General features: G+C 34.2%; 1 protein-coding gene across 1 annotated transcript; it reads left to right on the forward strand.

Moving 5' to 3' along the window:
* On the forward strand, positions 15,250-17,382 carry LOC110265021 (zinc finger BED domain-containing protein RICESLEEPER 2-like). Its single transcript, XM_021107753.1, has 3 exons — positions 15,250-15,527; positions 16,866-16,945; positions 17,026-17,382. The coding sequence occupies exons 1-3, from the start codon at positions 15,269-15,271 to the stop codon at positions 17,380-17,382; spliced, it is 696 nt and encodes a 231-aa protein (XP_020963412.1). The 5' UTR covers positions 15,250-15,268.

The following is an 18,111-nucleotide window of genomic DNA, read 5'->3' on the forward strand; positions in this document are numbered from 1 at the left end:
TTTCTCCTGTTTCAGAAACTTATTTCTCTATTGTAGCTCAGTGTCAAGTGTTACAGGTAGCTTTTTGGCTCAATTTTACTCAACACATTTTCACTACAGACACTTGACTCACAATTCTTCTTAGGAACATTGATGCACAGCACCTCTTTGGGTTACTAAATGCTTTGTAACTAGGTTGCTCTTGATAATGGACTTTCGGTTGGTAATCCCGGATTAGTTAATCCAAGTTAGCAAATTTTAAAAAGACTCCTTAGAACCTAATTGTCCAAGCAGATCCTAGTACAAAAAGCACCACATGCATATGTCCTAAGGTCCAAGCTATTGGTGTCTAGCCTTATTATTTGTTTCTTTTATTTTTGCTGCCAATTCTTGGCTTTTCTTTCTTTCCTTCTTACTTCTTCTTTTTCCAAGGATAATTATTAATTGAAGGCTTTACAACAGCAACTAAGTCCATACTTGAAAGAGGTATTCTACCTTGTAGCTTTTATTATTGAGCTCACCAACTAATCAAGCAATTACCACTACTGAACTTTATTTTTATTCCTACCACATTGGACAATTACTTTCTATTTCAATCATCTTCTCTTATTTATGCAAAGGGGAACAAGCCATAAATTCAAGTAGGATGAGTGAAGCAGACATTCTGGCTAGATCACTTAATTGAATAATAAAAGGATAGTAAACTAACAGAAAGCAGACAAGGGTAAGCTAATCAGAAAGGGGTACAATTAATCTTCCAACTAAAACACAGTAAGATATAAACAGTTGAGTTACAATACAACCTTTTGGTATCTTCTTGCTTAGTCCTTCATCCTCCTTCTTAGCTTTTGTGCTTTTCTTGCTGATGATGTACAGTCCTTCTAAAAAGTTAAACAGTTTTCTGCAATGGTAGTGGAAGTTGCTTGTCCCCCAAGCACTTGAAAAATGGTTAGCATGCATGAATGTTTGTGGGTTTTTGAACTTACTTTGGTGTGTGAACACCAAACTTAGTCCCTTGATAATACCTCTTATACAACAAATTAATCGTATACATGAAACATTGTGCCTTTGCTAAAGGGAGCAAAACTAAAAACTAGAAAACAGACAATGGTTGAGTAGTTTTCCAAATTGTTTGGAGCTAGTAACCATTTATGCAGAGGGTTGAAATGTGTTTTTAAATGAAATTTTTGGTGGGACACCAAACTTAGCATCCTTCATTCACCCTTAAATTCTTTTGGTGTGCAACACCAAACTTAGCTCCTTGCAATACAGATAATTCTACTTAACCCTTTTATTGAAATAGTTAGGAAAAGAAAACTACCTTTGGTTGGGTTGCCTCCCAACAAGCGCTTGTTTATCGTCATTAGCTTGATGTCTTCCTTCTTTGTTCATCCCAACTCCTGAACATTCTCTTCTTTGTTCCAAGATCCTCCCAGATAATGCTTAGCTCTTTGGCCATTTGCTGTGATTATATCCTTTGTGGCTTCATTCAGAAGTTCAAGGCTTCCATGTGGGAGAACCTTAGTTATCAGATAAGGGCCATTCCATTTGGACTTGAGTTTGCCAGGAAAAACCTTGAGCCTGGAATTATATAGGAGCACTTGTTGTCCTGGTTTGAACTCTCTTTTCAAGATTTTCTTGTCATGCCACTTTTTAGCTCTCTCCTTGTATATCTTTGCATTCTCATAAGCTTCTAATCTAAATTCCTCTAGCTCATTGAGTTGCAATAGCATTTTCTCTCCTGCTACTTGAGGGGTCAAGATTGAGGAGCTTAGTGGCCCAGTAAGCTTTATGTTCTAGCTCCACAGGAAGGTGACATGATTTTTCATAGATTAGCTGAAAGGGTGACTTTCCAATTGGGGTTTTGAATGCGGTTCTATATGTCCATAGAGCATCATCCAACTTTCTGGCCCAGTCCTTCCTTGTGATCCCAACTATCTTCTCTAAGATTCTCTTTAGCTCTCTATTTGCCAATTCAACTTGCCCATTAGTTTGAGGGTGATATGGTGTAGCCACTTTGTGAATTACTCCATATTTGTGGAGTAATTTTTCCATTTGTTTGTTGCAAAAATGGTTGCCACCATCACTAACAAGGCCTTTGGGCACCCCATATCTGGTAAAGATGTGTTTCTTCAGGAATTAGAGGAAAATTGGTGCATCACATGTGGTTGTGGCTATAGCCTCCACCCATTTGGAGACATATTTCACTGCTACCAGAATGTATTTGAAGGAATAGGATGGAGGAAAGGGGCCCATGAAATCCATACCCCAGAGATCAAACAGCTCCACTTCCAAAATGAAGTTTTGAGGCATTTCGTTCTTTTTTGTCAACCCTCCAGCTCTTTGACATTCGTTGCATTGATGCACAAACTCTCTGGCGTCTTTGAATATAGTTGGCCAATAGAATCTACTTTGAAGTACTTTGACTGCTGTTCTTTCTGGCTCAAAATGTCCATCATAAGCTGAATCATGGCAGTGCCACAGTATGTCTCTCATCTCACTTTCAGGGATACACCTTATAATCATCCCGTCTGGACATCTCTTGAACAAGAAAGGCTCATCCCACAAGAATTTTTCGGCCTCATTATGCAGCTTCTTCACTTGTTGCTTGGTAAACTCTTGAGGAATCTTTCTTCCCACCTTGTAGTTTGCAATGTCAGCAAACCAAGGTGCTTGCTGGACTTGGAGAAGATGTTCATCTGGGAACTTTTCATTCACTGGTTGTGGTGTATCCTGGTTGGCCTCTTGTGGCAATCTTGACAAATAATCTGCCACTTGATTCTTGCTTCCCTCCCTATCTCTCACTTCAATGTCAAATTCTTGTAGCAGCAGCACCCACCTGATAAGTCTTGGCTTTGCATCCTGTTTAGACATAAGAGTTGCTCTATCTTGAAACGAAATTTTTTCTTTTTCATGCTTGGTTTTGAAATCTTTGAAGACTGTTCGAATAACTTGAGTTCTGAAATGTTGGTTTAACATACACAAGTGAATTTGAATAATCTTTGGACTTGTATTGATAATAACACTTGAATCATGATCTGGTGCTTGATTTCATTGCTTGGGTACAGTTCAATGCATGATATTATTTGTACAAGCATGTGTGCGTTATCTATATGGATATATGAACAGGGAACTAAAGATAAGCACAAAGTCAGGGGAGCAACCATTGAGAAAGAAAGGGGGAGCACATTAAAACTACTAGATGTCATAAAAGGGAAGTGCCTAAATTTTGTCTAATTAAATCCTTTATTCCGTCTTTTAAAATTATGTTTGTCATCATGGGAGAGATTGTTGAGTTGAGAAATTAATTAATTTAATGATGATGACAAACATTGTTTTATTGGGTTAAATACTCAATTGGGTTTGATTACTTTATTGTTTGATGCAGGCCTAAAAGAAAGATTGGAGCAGCCCAACCATTTGGAACAAAGAAATTAAATGTGCTGAATGGAAAATTAATTCAAACCAAGCCCAAGTCCTTCCAACCAAAGGAAATCAAATCTCAGCTGAAGCTCACAAGTGCTCTTCGATCAAACAAGAGAGAGAGAGAGAGAGAGAGAGAGAGAGAGAGCTTCATCCTCAAGCTCACAAATATGCATATACATATACCCAATTTCTTATACAAGTAACTTACAAATGTTAGATACATACACATCATACAGCTCTTATCCCTCTTACAAAATTATAATGACAAAGGCGAAGGAAAACTATGACGAATATATGTACAAACAAAAACAGTACAGTTAAGGACTTATCAAAAAACGTCATCAACTTCCTCGTCCGTCCTAAAAAAAGAAGTCTGTAGGGGAGTGAGAACATCGTCCTCGAAAGGGTTCTCAATAAGGGGTTTTTAAGAATTGTCGAAAGAAGATATTTTAAATAAAACTATTTTCAAAACGCAGTGATTATCAGTTTATTATTCAAATCTAAAATTTGTATTTTCTTACAAAAATTTCATGCAAAATAACATTTTAAACAAAACTTACCATTGATTCAATTATTCATGGCCTCCAGTGTAACACCCTAATACTTTTAAACTGAGTTAAGCTTTATTTGGATTATATTTAGTAGTTGATATTCAAAACCTTACGAAATTTTTCTTTTAAAACAAATGTGAAATAAAATAATTTATAAATAAAAATATTGAATAATTAGTTTTTATTAGAATAGTTACTAGTTGAAAAATATAAGTGGATTTGAAAATATTAACATGAAAAAACCGGTGTGCTAAACTATGAAGGCACAACAATGACAAGCTTTACTCATACCAAATAAAAAAGGAAACATAATAGTTACAATTGCAATCAGTCAATAAGGATAAAACAAGACACATAGAAAATCCTAATTCTCTTAATTTGTTTAACTATGGATAAAACAATCGCATATTCTTCTTTCTTAAGGTAAACGTTTAATGTTTTGTATCTACGTTCTCGATAGCTTGCTCCCACTAGTGCACCTGTCTTTTCACCTCAACTGTATTGCTTCGTACTGCATCGTTCCTGAAGATGGTACGGAGAGAAGGGTGAGAAACAAAATTTTCTCAGTAGTTTTTATCTATATGGTGTCATCGTATCCATCCCCAGCCACTCCGAGTTTTAAAATAAAAACAGTGATGATGCAATGTTGTTCAATTATTATTTTCAAAAGTCTTGATTAGTCGGAACGGTGTGACTTTTAGATGCTTCTCATTTACTTATGTTATGACATGTGTAATGCATACAAGATGTCTATAGCGTTAAAACATATAAAGGTAACTCATAAACCTTGGTATGATGTTCTCATAGGCCATAAAGCAAGACGAAATAAATAATAAATAAGAGAAGAATAGTAACATTGCCATAGATAAGTCAAACAGAATAGATCTGAATAAAATAAAGATCTTAACCAACCAATATCATACATCATACAAAAGGAACTTTGGAAAAAAAGAAGGATCTTTGAATGCAATAATAAACATAATCATAAATAAAAAAAAAGATAAAAGAAGAACAATCATGATCACTCTTTTCATTGTACTTTTCATTACTTTTTTTCGTAGCTTTTATAGAAGGTATTGAGCTCAAACCGGTATAAAAGGTGGGAGTCCCCTTCCCTTACCGAAGGTTCTTATCCCAAACGTTTTGGCGATCACCTTCCCATACCAAAAGATCATATCGATATCTTGTCTTTGGGGGTCACCTTCCCTTACCGAAGGATCATTCCCTCAGTTCAATTTAAAATCAAGGTTATTTAGACATACACAAGAAAAGAGTTATATCAACAAAGATATCTTATTATATAAATTTGATGGGAGTTTCCTTCCCTTACCGAAGGTTCCCAAAAGTTTGCCGATCACCTTCCCTTACCGAAGGATCATCTCGATTATCTTGTCTTTAGGGGTCACCTTCCCTTACCGAAGGATCATTCCCTCAGTTCTTTAATGCACATAAGACTGTTATTACAATGCATAACATGTATGAAGAAAAGAGACATTATATTGTGACATACAATGCTAACATATATATTCAAAAATATTTAAAATATGACATATAAAAATTAGCACAAGAACCCCCTACCTCGAGTGAAGTTCTGCTAGGTATTCCGATGCAAATAGATGCGCTTTGTTAGTGAAGAGAGACTTGTTTCATGGCTAGACTTTGTGTATACTAGAATGTTTTGTATAGAAAAATGGAATAGAATGAGAAAGGAAGGATCAAATAGCTCTCAGGCATGTGCAGATTATGTTAGGAGGCATTTAGGTGAAATCTTCAATCTGGATCGTCACTTTGTGAGCCCTATAACTTTTTTTACGTTTGGAATTTGGAATTAGCTATTAGATATAAATTTATAGAGAATTAAATTAGCTTTAAAACTATTTTTAAACGAAGTAAATCGGATAACCACAGCTTGAGATATTCCCAAAATACTGTTAGCATATTAGGCTGGCTGATAAGAGCGCGATTTTCTACTCTGAACTCGTAACCGATTTATCTATCTAATTTAATTTGAATTTGATTTATAATGAACTTAAGGAATAGAGCTAGTATTCTTATCTTTTTATATAACAAAATATCATTCAAATCTAATAAATGTAGAATTAGTTATGACTATGTTTTACAAGGTTGTTTACTGTCGGTTAGAGATTTACTACCACTAGTGCTTTCATATGTTTACATTTTAAATTCAAATCTTAAATCATTACCATTTTAATTAATTAATTAGTTATTAAAAAAATGACTTGATTCAAAAAGTTGGGATGTTACATTCTCACCACCTTAAAAAAAATTTTGTCCTCAAAATTTGTGTCTCCTAAGAAGATACTAATTCAACCTCACTTATCCTAGTAGATTTTATCTACTTTTTCTTTCTATAGGGATATATCATATATGATAGTTCTAACATAAGTAAGTTCAATAAAGAAAACACAAAGACATGCATGTACTCTCGGTAAAAGACTTTAAAAAAATGAATTTGCATATGAAAACTTGGATGATAAACATATTGTATGCATGTAAAAGAAGGGAAGAAAGGAATAATGCTATAAAGATAACAGGGCATCATACGACAACAATATAGATGATAAATAATAGAATAGAACATGACGAATGCCAAACATATATAAAAAGGTAATAAAACATAATTTGGAATGTCTCATGTGTATTTTTTATGTCTTTAAATATGAGTAGGGTGTTCTTAGACAATCCATATTTTGACCTTTAACACATGCACATTTTGATAAAATAGTTATGGCAATAAGGCTCAAACAAAAACTTTTAGGGGGCACACTAACATTGACTATTAGATGATTACATATCACATAGAAAAGATTTCATTGTATAATACTAATTATAACTAAATGATAATAATTTAATCTGGCAAACATAGAATATGGCCCTATGGGATCGAATGGCTCTGATACCAAAATGTAACACCCTAATACTTTTAAACTGAGTTAATCTTTATTTGGATTATATTTAGTAGTTGATATTCAAAACCTTGCGAAATTTTTCGTTTAAAACAAATGTGAAATAAAATAATTTATAAATAAAAATATTGAATAATTAATTTTTATTAGAATAGTTACTAGTTGAAAAATATAAGTGGATTTGAAAATACTAACATGAAAAAACCGGTGTGCTAAACTATGAAGGCACAACAATGACAAGCTTTACTCATACCAAATAAAAAAGGAAACATAATAGTTACAATTGCAATCAGTCAATAAGGATAAAACAAGACACATAGAAAATTCTAATTCTCTTAATTTGTTTATCTATGGCTAAAACAATCGCATATTCTTCCTTCTTAAGGTAAACGTTTAATGTTTTGTATCTACGTCCTCGATAGCTTGCTCCCACTAGTGCACCTGTCTTTTCACCTCAATTGTATTGCTTCGTACTGCATCGTTCCTGAAGATGGTACGGAGAGAGGGGTGAGAAACAAAAATTTCTCAGTAGTTTTTATCTATATGGTGTCATCGTATCCATCCCCAGCCACTCCGAGTTTTAAAATAAAAACAGTGATGATGCAATATTTTTCAATTATTATTTTCAAAAGTCTTGATTAGTCGGAGCGGTGTGACTTTTAGATGCTTCTCATTTACTTATGTTATGACATGTGTAATGCATACAAAATGTCTATAGCGTTAAAACATATAAAGGTAACTCATAAACCTTGGTATGATGTTCTCATAGGCCATAAAGCAAGACGAAATAAATAATAAATAAGAGAAGAATAGTAACATTGCCAAAGATAAGTCAAACAGAATAGATCTGAATAAAATAAAGATATCAACCAACCAATATCATACATCATACAAAAGGAACTTTGGAAAAAAAGAAGGATCTTTGAATGCAATAATAAACATAATCATAAATAAAAAAAAAAGATAAAAGAAGAACAATCATGATCACTCTTTTCATTGTACTTTTTATTACTGTTTTTCGTAGCTTTTATGGAAGGTATTGAGCTCAAACCGGTATAAAAGGTGGGAGCCCCCTTCCCTTACCGAAAGTTCTTATCCCAAACGTTTTGGCGATCATCTTCCCTTACCGAAGGATCATCTCAATCGATCACCTTCCCTTACCGAAGGATCATTCCCTCAGTTCAATTTACAATCAAGGTTATTTAGACATACACAAGAAAAGAGTTATATCAACAAAGATATCTTATTATATAAAATTGATGGGAGTTTCCTTCCCTTACCGAAGGTTCCCAAAAGTTTGCCGATCACCTTCCCTTACCGAAGGATCATCTCGATTATCTTGTCTTTGGGGGTCACCTTCCCTTACCGAAGGATCATTCCCTCAGTTCTTTAATGCACATAAGACTGTTATTACAATGCATAACATGTATGAAGAAAAGAGACATTATATTGTGACGTGCAATGCTAACATATATATTCAAAAATATTTAAAATATGACATATAAAAATTAGCACAAGAACCCCCTACCTCGAGTGAAGTTCCGCTAGGTATTCCGATGCAAATAGATGTGCTTTGTTAGTGAAGAGAGACTTATTTCATGTCTAGAATTTGTGTATACTAGAATGTTTTGTATAGAAAAAGGGAATAGAATGAGAAAGGAAGGATCAAATAGCTCTCAGGCATGTGCAGATTATGTTAGGAGGCATTTAGGTGAAATCTTCAATTTGGATCATCACTTTGTGAGCCCTATAACGTTTTCTACGTTTGGAATTTGAAATTAGCTATTAGAGATAAATTTATAGAGAATTGAATTAGCTTTAAAAGGAATCTTAAACAAAGTAAATCGAATAACCAGAGCTTGGGATATATCCGAAATACTATTAGTATATCAGGCTGACTGATAAGAGCGCGATTTTCTACTCTGAACTCGTAACCGATTTATCTATCTAATTTAATTTGAATTTGATTTTATACTGAACTTAAGGAATAGAGCTAGTATTCTTCTCTTTTTATATAACAAAATATCATTCAAATCTAATAAATGTAGAATTAGTTATGACTATGTTTTAAAAGGTTGTTTACTGTCGGTTAGAGATTTACTACCACTAGTGCTTTCATATGTTTACATTTTAAATTCAAATCTTAAATCATTACCATTTTAATTAATTAATTAGTTATTAAAAAAATGACTTGATTCAAAAGTTAGGATGTTACATCCAGCCCAAACCTAACCAATCACGGCCTCCGGGTCAATATATAATCAAATCACGGTCTCTAGCCCAAATCAAATCACCTCGTCCTACAACCCAATTCAAAACAATTCACCATCTAAACTCAATCTCAAACAAAATCGATCACAAACACAAGCAAATTCAAGGCAAACACATATAAAGAACAGTTACAGCAAGTATCACAGATACCAGTTGAACAGAATTCATCAGATAGGCAAACCAAAACACTTAAGCTCACCCAAACAAAGCACAGCAATACAACATGATGCATGCCTGTCCTACTGGCCATGAGCTCACGTGTTAGTTACTTTGTCAGAACCCGACGCATCTAGTAGCTAACCCGGATATCGTCCTCTTAAAAACTGGTGAGTGGTACAGTACCACGATACTCACCTGGTGAGAAGTAAACCACCTCGATCCCCACCATCTGCGGGCAGTAAACCACCTCGATCCCCACAGACATTTTCAATTGGAAAACAGCACACATGTGGGCGGTAAATAATGATGATCCCCACCATCTGCGGGCAGTAAACCACCACGATCCCCACAGACATTGCGACACTGGACAAGCGGTACACCACCACGATCCTTGTCAGGTCAAAATTCACATTCAGAACCACATCTTTCTTAAAATCTTGACCCGGAGCAAGTGGGACTAAGCCACAACCTTTGCGTACTGTCCAGGTGTTTCAAATATCAAAATTTCTCTTTTAAGAACAATTCAGATCCATTTCTTTTTTATAACACTTCTTTTCACCAAAACAAAAGTCTCAAATCAACCTCACAATAAATCATCTTTTCATAATAAAACCAAAATCAAATATTATGATTCTTAAACCAAAGTTTCCTTTAAATAACACTTCAAACAAAGTCTCAGAGTTTTATAAAAATTTCGGCAGCATCTCCTCTAAAACTCGGACTTTGTCACCCTTCTCGGATCCCATCAAACCATTTCTCAACCTTTTTTCAACCATTTTCAATAACTCAAACTAATTCCAATATCAGAAATCATTTTCAAATCTCAATTCATTACTAAAAATTCAAATCAATCCCAATGTCAAAATCATTTCCAATATCTCAAATCATTTCCATAATCAAATCATTACCACAATAAAACCTACGAATTCGATTTTCAATAAACCATATTCACAATAACTCAACTCGAGAAAAATCAACAAAAATCCTGAATATAAGCAATCAATTCCATCAATCATAATAATTCAGCCACAATTATCAAAACATGTTCAAATACCCGATGATCAATTTATCACAATCCAAAAACCAATCCAAAAATCACCAACTCAACCAAGTCAATCAGATAAATATTCACCTCCATCCAAAGCAGTTCAGTTCAATTTATAAAATGTACGAAATCATAACAATATATTTTTCATATTAATATCAACTTACAACAATCCTTGACGTACCTCGATTAACCGAACTCAGGAATCAAACGTGACACACCCACTTATTCCAAATTAACAGCAACAGCGACAATGGCATTAGAACCAGCAGTAGCAACAGCAGTAACATCAATACTGAACAACAACAGTTTATTCTGACATAAATTAAAATTAACATGAAATGGACATTAGGAAAACAAATTATCATGGTGAAGGAGGCAAAACAAATTCAGTCTCACCATGAAGAGCAGAAAACCCTAATGGAATAGGGGCGAGGCAGAATGGAGAATGGATCTGAGCTTAACAGGGCAGAACGCAAAGCATGATCATAGCAGTGGAAAGATAGCTCCACTCAACTTCTGTGACGTTATCCTTGAGCTCTACGGTGACACCCTTAATCAACGGCAATGAGATTCACTTGATACTGCTGATAAGTATTGACCAAATTTATTATTCCTTAAGTAATTTGGTTTATTTATTAGTTTATTTTGGTTTATTTTGTAGAATTTAATGTTGGGGAAGTACAACCATGAATACATTGATCCAAACACCAAGAAGGCCTACCAAATCAATGAATTTAAGGACTACCTGTCTTTTCTTGACAGAAAAAAAAATCACATCGCATCCATTTATAAGTTGTAATTTCTAAAACTTCTTTAATAATTTTGTCGTTTGCTATCATTTAGACTGAAAGATTCTATCCTTTTCCGAAACTTCATCTGTTTACACCATTTTGCAATAGAGGCCATTGGTGGTTGTGGATTGGTGATGTTAAGAAGAAGGTCTTTCATGTGCTTGATCCCATCAAGAAAAAAGATATAGCTAAAGAAAGAAAAGCTTTGAATAAATTTGTTGTAAGTTATTTACTTAATACATATTTTTATTGTAAGTTATCTCTTATTTCTAGCCATTCTGCTCTGATTAAATCATATCAATCACTCTTTGTGCCTCATTGAGCATTATTTGTGGGTTTAGTTTCGTTCAATTATTACTAAATTAAACTACACTTTTTGTGTTCTTTTCAAGCCTTAATAATATCCCAAATAAGGGTCAATGCTGGGGTAACACTTTTGGTGGACAACGAAGAGGGCGTTGAAGTACCATATATTACGATCAGTGGTCAACGAACATTGTATAAATCTTCCTATTATCCTTTCTTTGCTATAGTACTATTATTAATGTGTTTTACTGTGCATTTCTGTATCTCTCCTATTAATTATATTTTACTTTCTTATTTATTTATTGGTTATGATTGTGAAATATATGTCATGAAATGGTTGAAAATAATTGATCCCCAAAAAGATTAAAAATGGGAAATACAAATGTAAAAAATTGAAATAGGTAAGTATCATTAAACATAGTTGATCTTCTACTTCTAAATTAATAAATTCCGGTTCATTTCTTATTTCATTTAGGTTCATATTAAGTAATTTCTTTTAATTGAATTGTAGGAAGAAGTAGATACTTTCAGGTAGGAATATAGTCCAACCATTCTCTTAGACAAGGTAAATAAATTGAGAGACAAAGTCATTGAGATATCTAAGCCATAAGAATCCCAAAGCCATCTGCTACCCTCTCAAATCCTTTTTGAAAATTCTCATCTTGTGATATAGAAAGTAAATAGGTTCAATTAACATTAATTTGTAATTAATACTAATTTGTAAGGAATTGTAAATAGACAAACACTTCTTTGACTCGTTGTAAATGTTAATTTATATATTTGAAAATCTTTTCTTAAATTCTTTTTGATTTATTTGTTAGAAATGTCTGGGCTGTATTGAGATCACACTAATTTAAATGAATCTAGGCTCACACTGAATAGGTTAAATGTATTTATCAAACCTCAAGAGCGGCAAAAATACAAATGAACTGAAATGTATACACGAAATGAACCAAAAAATGAATCCTTATTATATGACTATTCAATTACAGAAACACCTAAACTGTTTTTTTGCCACAACACAATTGCAAAAGTTAATTTGAAAAATCAAAAAGTGACTATTCAATAAAACATAACATATATCAAAAATTAACCCTCATTATATGACTAGAACTCAAATGAACCGAAATTACATGAATCAAAATATATTCTAATAAACACCTAAAACTATTTACCACAACACAATTATAACAACTATTTTGAAAAATCAAAACGTGACTATTCAATAAAACATAACACAAATCAGAAATTAACCCTCATTTTCATCAAAGGGGAAACATTATATTATCAAAATTTATTTTAATAAACACCGAAACTTCTATCATCCTCTCCGGGATAATTCATATCATGTGCATGATAAAAGTTGGAGCTTGACTGAATCATTGATCCACATCTAAAAGGTTCAACTGCAAAAAGAAATAAATCATATATTAGCAAAATGCACAATAGTATGTTTCCTAATCAAAAGTAAATCAATATTACCTCACTTAGAGTTGGCTTTTTCTTTTTCTTTGTTGCATTTGTGATCTTTTTTTTCATACCTGACCCTAGTCTTTTCTTAGGACGTCCTCTTGTTCTAACACGTGGGGTCTTTGAAGGTCGTTAACATCATTCAACGTAGCGTCTTCATGAGATAACGAACCTTTACTTTTACTTTTTGTTTGATATTCTTGTATCTCAGTCATAACATTATAAAAAAATCCCAGTGCAAAATTCCAGTCAGCTCCTCGGATTCTGATACAAATTCACAAATATTGTGGGAGCGAAACACCAAATTATCAAACACTTCTTGGCTCTAATAGAGGCTCATCTTGTCTGCTCTTGATATCTGTGTGCTTCCTCTTTACGTTCTTACTCCAGCGCTCCAATATATTTTTTGGTGCCACTTTATCTACTCGTTCAAAGCTTAAGGCACTCAGAGAATGACGGCACAATATATCCCTTGACTCAAACAACAAGCATTGGCACTTTACTTTGCATGATATTGCATCGTATGTAACAACAAACTTGTTGAATGTTGAGTTAGAAACCTGCTCTACAACTTCATATGCTGTAAAACCTAGAGTGAAATGCCTTGATCTTGTGATGCAATTCACCTTTCCTCTAAATTGTGCTTGAACTTCCCTGAACTTCTCGTAAGTATACATGTGCTGAAATGGAGTCTCTATTGGTGATTTTGTTGCACATGATATCACAGTATGAAAATTTGCAACATCAAATTTGCTCTATCTTTGCTCTCTGCTTCCTAGGCAATTATCATATTACTTCATAAATTGAATCAAGGAGCTATTGCGTGTGATAAAATTGTTAAAAATAGTATGCATGCTCTCACTCCTTTGTGTGCTTCTCATCCCGGCCCATAAGTGGTGATCGAGATAAACTGGAATCCATCAATGATGATCTTCTTATAACTCTGCAAAAATAGGACACAATTCAAAAATCAGACAAAAAAATGAACCGAAAGTTATACCATTTCAAACCGAAAAAATAACAACATCTCTGTTTCAACTCAAAATGCATATTTGATATAGTGATCAACTTCAAGGTTAAGCTCAAAAAAGAAATTTTGATTCTTCTCTTTCATTCTTAATAAGTACTTGCCAAATTCTTTGGCATCATCTTGTTCAGAAATATTCTGTACATCTCTTGTAATGTAAATTCTCACATCTTTTTCAATAAAATTTAGTTCACGATGACCACCCGCTACTGTTACAAATGACTGATATGTTTTACTCGGTCTGATTTTGGCTTCCTCGTTATTTTCAATGGTACGACGCACAAACATGGTTAGGTCCCTATGTTGTTTAAGCATCTCTGTTTGATTTGGACATCAAGGGTATGAATGATTCAAAACGGCAAGACCTAATCCCTAATTCCAGATTTGCAGCTTCCTCACTCCTCAGTTCCTCGTCAGTACTCAGTCGTCACTCTCACTCGTCTCCAATCTCCTCGACGGCTCTCAGCCTCTCACTCGGTTCCTCAGTTCCTCAGTTCTTGCGTTTCTCACCGTCAGTTCCTCAGTTCCTCACCGTCACTCTCAGTCTCTCACTCGGTCATCCTCAGCTCCTCACCGTCACTCACAGTCTCTCACTTCCATCGTCCATCGACCTCAGCTCGAACTTCAGAGTTCCGTCCTCACCCCTGACGGTCTCTGAGTCGGAGTCAGTTCCTCACCGTCGATCTTCGGTCGTCGTGGCCTACTGGGTTATAGCCACCGCTGCTGCTCCGTCTGGCCGTCGTCGCTACTGCCTGCTGGTCTCGGTCCTGGGCTCCTGGGTCTTGTCCTCTGACTCTGCTGGTCTCGCTCTCCGTCACGGCTGCTCCTCGCCTCCTCTGTGGCTCTGTCCTGGTCCTCGCCTCCTCTGGTTAGTTTTCTGGCTTAGGGTTTGAGATTCATCAATTTAGGCTTGTTTGTTGTGTTTTGTGCTATTTGATATAGGTAAATTAGGGTTGATATTTGGTTGAGTTTTGATTATGGTTGATATTTGGTTAAATCTGATTATGGTTGAGTTTTGATGATGGTTGATAATGGTTGATATTTGCCTATTTGGTTAAATCTGATGCAAATTCAGAAATTGTTTCTTATTTTTTGTGTTGTTTGATAATGGTTGAGTTTTGAATATGGTTGATAATGGTTGATATTTGGTTAAATACTTGAATCTGATGCGGATTCAGAAATTGTTTCCTATTTTTTGTGTTATTTCATAATGGTTGAGTTTTGATTATGGTTGATAATGGTTGATATTTGGCTGAATACTTGAATCTGATGCGGATTCAGAAATTGTTTGCTGTTTTTTGTATGGTTTGCTAATGGTTGAAAAACCTAGTTCATATAAACAATTTACATTTACTTTTATTTCAGGAAATATGAATTCTGAAACTGTGAGTAACCTTGTTACTACTGGAGTTAGTTCTGAGGCTGCTCCGGTCGAGGTTGATGAACCTAGTTCGAAAAGGCTGAGACCAGCAACCTCCGATGTTTGGAATTTTTTCAAAAAGCTCGGTCCAGATAAGGATGGAGTAGAACATGCTGAGTGTAAAGGATGCAAGAAAGTGTTTAAAGCTGGAGGTAAGCGATATGGCACTTTTACTATAAAACGGCATCTTGATAGTTGTACTCAAATTAAGCATGAAGATATTGGTCAGACTATAGCAGAATTACAACTTAAAATGGGTTCACTTAAGATTGATTCAGGAGTGGCTAGAGATATGTTTGCTGGGTATGTAGTTGCTGGGGATAAGCCTTTTAATATGGTTGATGATAGAAGATTTAGAAATTGGGTGAAATATATTAGTCCAACTTTGAAACTTCCTTCTAGGAATACGGTTAAGGCTGACATAGTGAAAGTTCACAAGAGAGAAGCTGTGAAACTTAAAAAAAATTTAGTTTCCATTCCAAATAGAATTTGCTTAACATCTGATCTTTGGACTTCCAGTACCAATGAAGGGTTTATATGTTTGACTGCACATTTTGTTGATGAGAACTGGAAATTACAGAGTAAAATTCTCAATTTTTGTCATATGCCTCCTCCTCACACAGGATTTGAATTGTCTTCTAAAATCTTTACGCTTTTGACTGAGTGGAAAGTTGATAAAAAGATTTTTTTCATTACTTTGGATAATGCTTCTTCTAATGATACTTGTGTTGAACACTTGAAAAGTACTTTGGATGTGCATGGTTCATTGTTGTGTGGTGGTGAATTCTTTCATGTTTGTTGCTCTGCTCATATTTTAAATCTTATTGTCCAAGATAGAATGAAAATATGTGGTGATGCAGTGTATAAGATTAGAGAGTCTATTAAGTTTCTGAGAAAATCTGAAATTCGAATGGTTAAGTTTAAAGAATGTTTTGAAGATATTGAGGGACTTGAGTATACGACTGCATTATGTTTAGATGTTCCTACTAGGTGGAATTCACTTTATGCAATGCTTGCAAGTGCTATTCCTTATAAGAAAGCTTTTGAAATGTATAAAGTAAAAGAAGCTGGGTTTAGGGAGTATTGTCCTTCATCAGATGAGTGGAGAAGAACTGAAAAGATATGTGATTTCTTGTTACCATTTTACGAAACTACCAAGTTGATGTCTGAAACTTCTTACCCAACATCTAACTTGTATTTTTTATGAGTTTGACAAATTCAGCTTATTTTAATGAATAGTTTGAAGAATGATGAAGTGCTTATAAGGAACATGAGAGAAAAAATGATGATTAAGTTCAAGAAATATTGGGAAGAATACAGTGTTGTTCTTGCATTTGGGGCAGTTCTTGATCCTAGATTTAAACTCAACACTTTGATTCATTGCTATAATGAGATTGATCCTATTAGTACTAAAGACAAAGTAGAGCATGTGAAGAGTAAGTTATACAAGCTTTTTGAGGTTTATGACCAAAATTCCTCTACAACTGTAGAGAGTTCTTCCCAACTTTCAAGTAATTTTTCTCAAGCAACATCTTCTGCAATTGGAACTCAGCTTATTAAAATTGTTGGTGTAAGTATTTTTATCTACTTGATTATATGTATTTTTTATTTTTCATACTTTTTTATTCATATATTGTTTGTAATGCAAAGGATTTGATGTCCCGTAATCAAGAAGTTGAAGTGAAAAGTGGAAAGAACCAACTGGATATTTATTTGAGTGAGGCAACATTATTTTACAATGATGCAATCATTGATGTTTTGCAATGGTGGAAAGACAACCATTATCGTTTTCCAACACTATCACTAATGGCACGAGTTTTGTTGAGTATTCCTATTACTACCGTGGCTTCAAAATCTGCATTTAGCATGGGTTCTCATGTTTTGAATAAGTATAGAAGTCGTTTGTTGTCAGATAATGTTGAAGCAGTGATTTGCACCAGAAAGAGCGGGCTTCTGGCGGGACGGGGCGGGCTTCCCCGCCTGACACCCCTAACTACATGTAATTAAGTGATTCTTAATTTCATCTCCCTTCCGAGTGGTGTTTCTTATTTTCGTAGAAAAACCAGCAAGTTTGGAATAATCTTTATAGAACTTTCCAGCTTCTTCGAGTGTCTTGAAAGTCATCCCAATCTTTGGGACAAATTGTTCATTGACAACACATTTAGACTGTAAAATGAACCGAAATATTTTCATAACAAGACCATTGTGTAATAATCAATAAACCGAAATATGTGCATTCTATAAATTCATAAATTCCTGCATTTTATCCAAATTCTAATTCATAAACAATACCTATTTTAGCAAACAAAGACGAAATTATTCATTATCACTTTATTCAATTGTATTCCATTCCATTTAATTTAAAATTGTTGAAGAATGAACCGAAATACTATCATAACAAGACCATTGTGTAATAACAAATGAACCGAAAAGTGTCCATTATATAAATTCAAATTCAGAAACTCCTGCATTCTAGAATGAAGCGAAAATATTATCAAAACAAAACCATTGTATAATACCAAATGAACCAAAAAATGTGTTTATAAACAACACTGGTTTTAGCAATGAAAAATAAAAATATTCATTATCACTTTATTCAATTGCATTTCTTTTCATTCAATTCAAAATTGTTGAAGAATGAAACTAGATAAAATGAAGACCGATCCAAACCTCGTCCAATTGATTCGATTCAGAAGAATAATCCAAATCACTCTCATTCAATTGATTTGAACTTGA

Source organism: Arachis ipaensis, chromosome B07 (assembly GCF_000816755.2).
Source record: "Arachis ipaensis cultivar K30076 chromosome B07, Araip1.1, whole genome shotgun sequence".
In the NCBI taxonomy this organism is placed as follows: domain Eukaryota; kingdom Viridiplantae; phylum Streptophyta; class Magnoliopsida; order Fabales; family Fabaceae; genus Arachis; species Arachis ipaensis.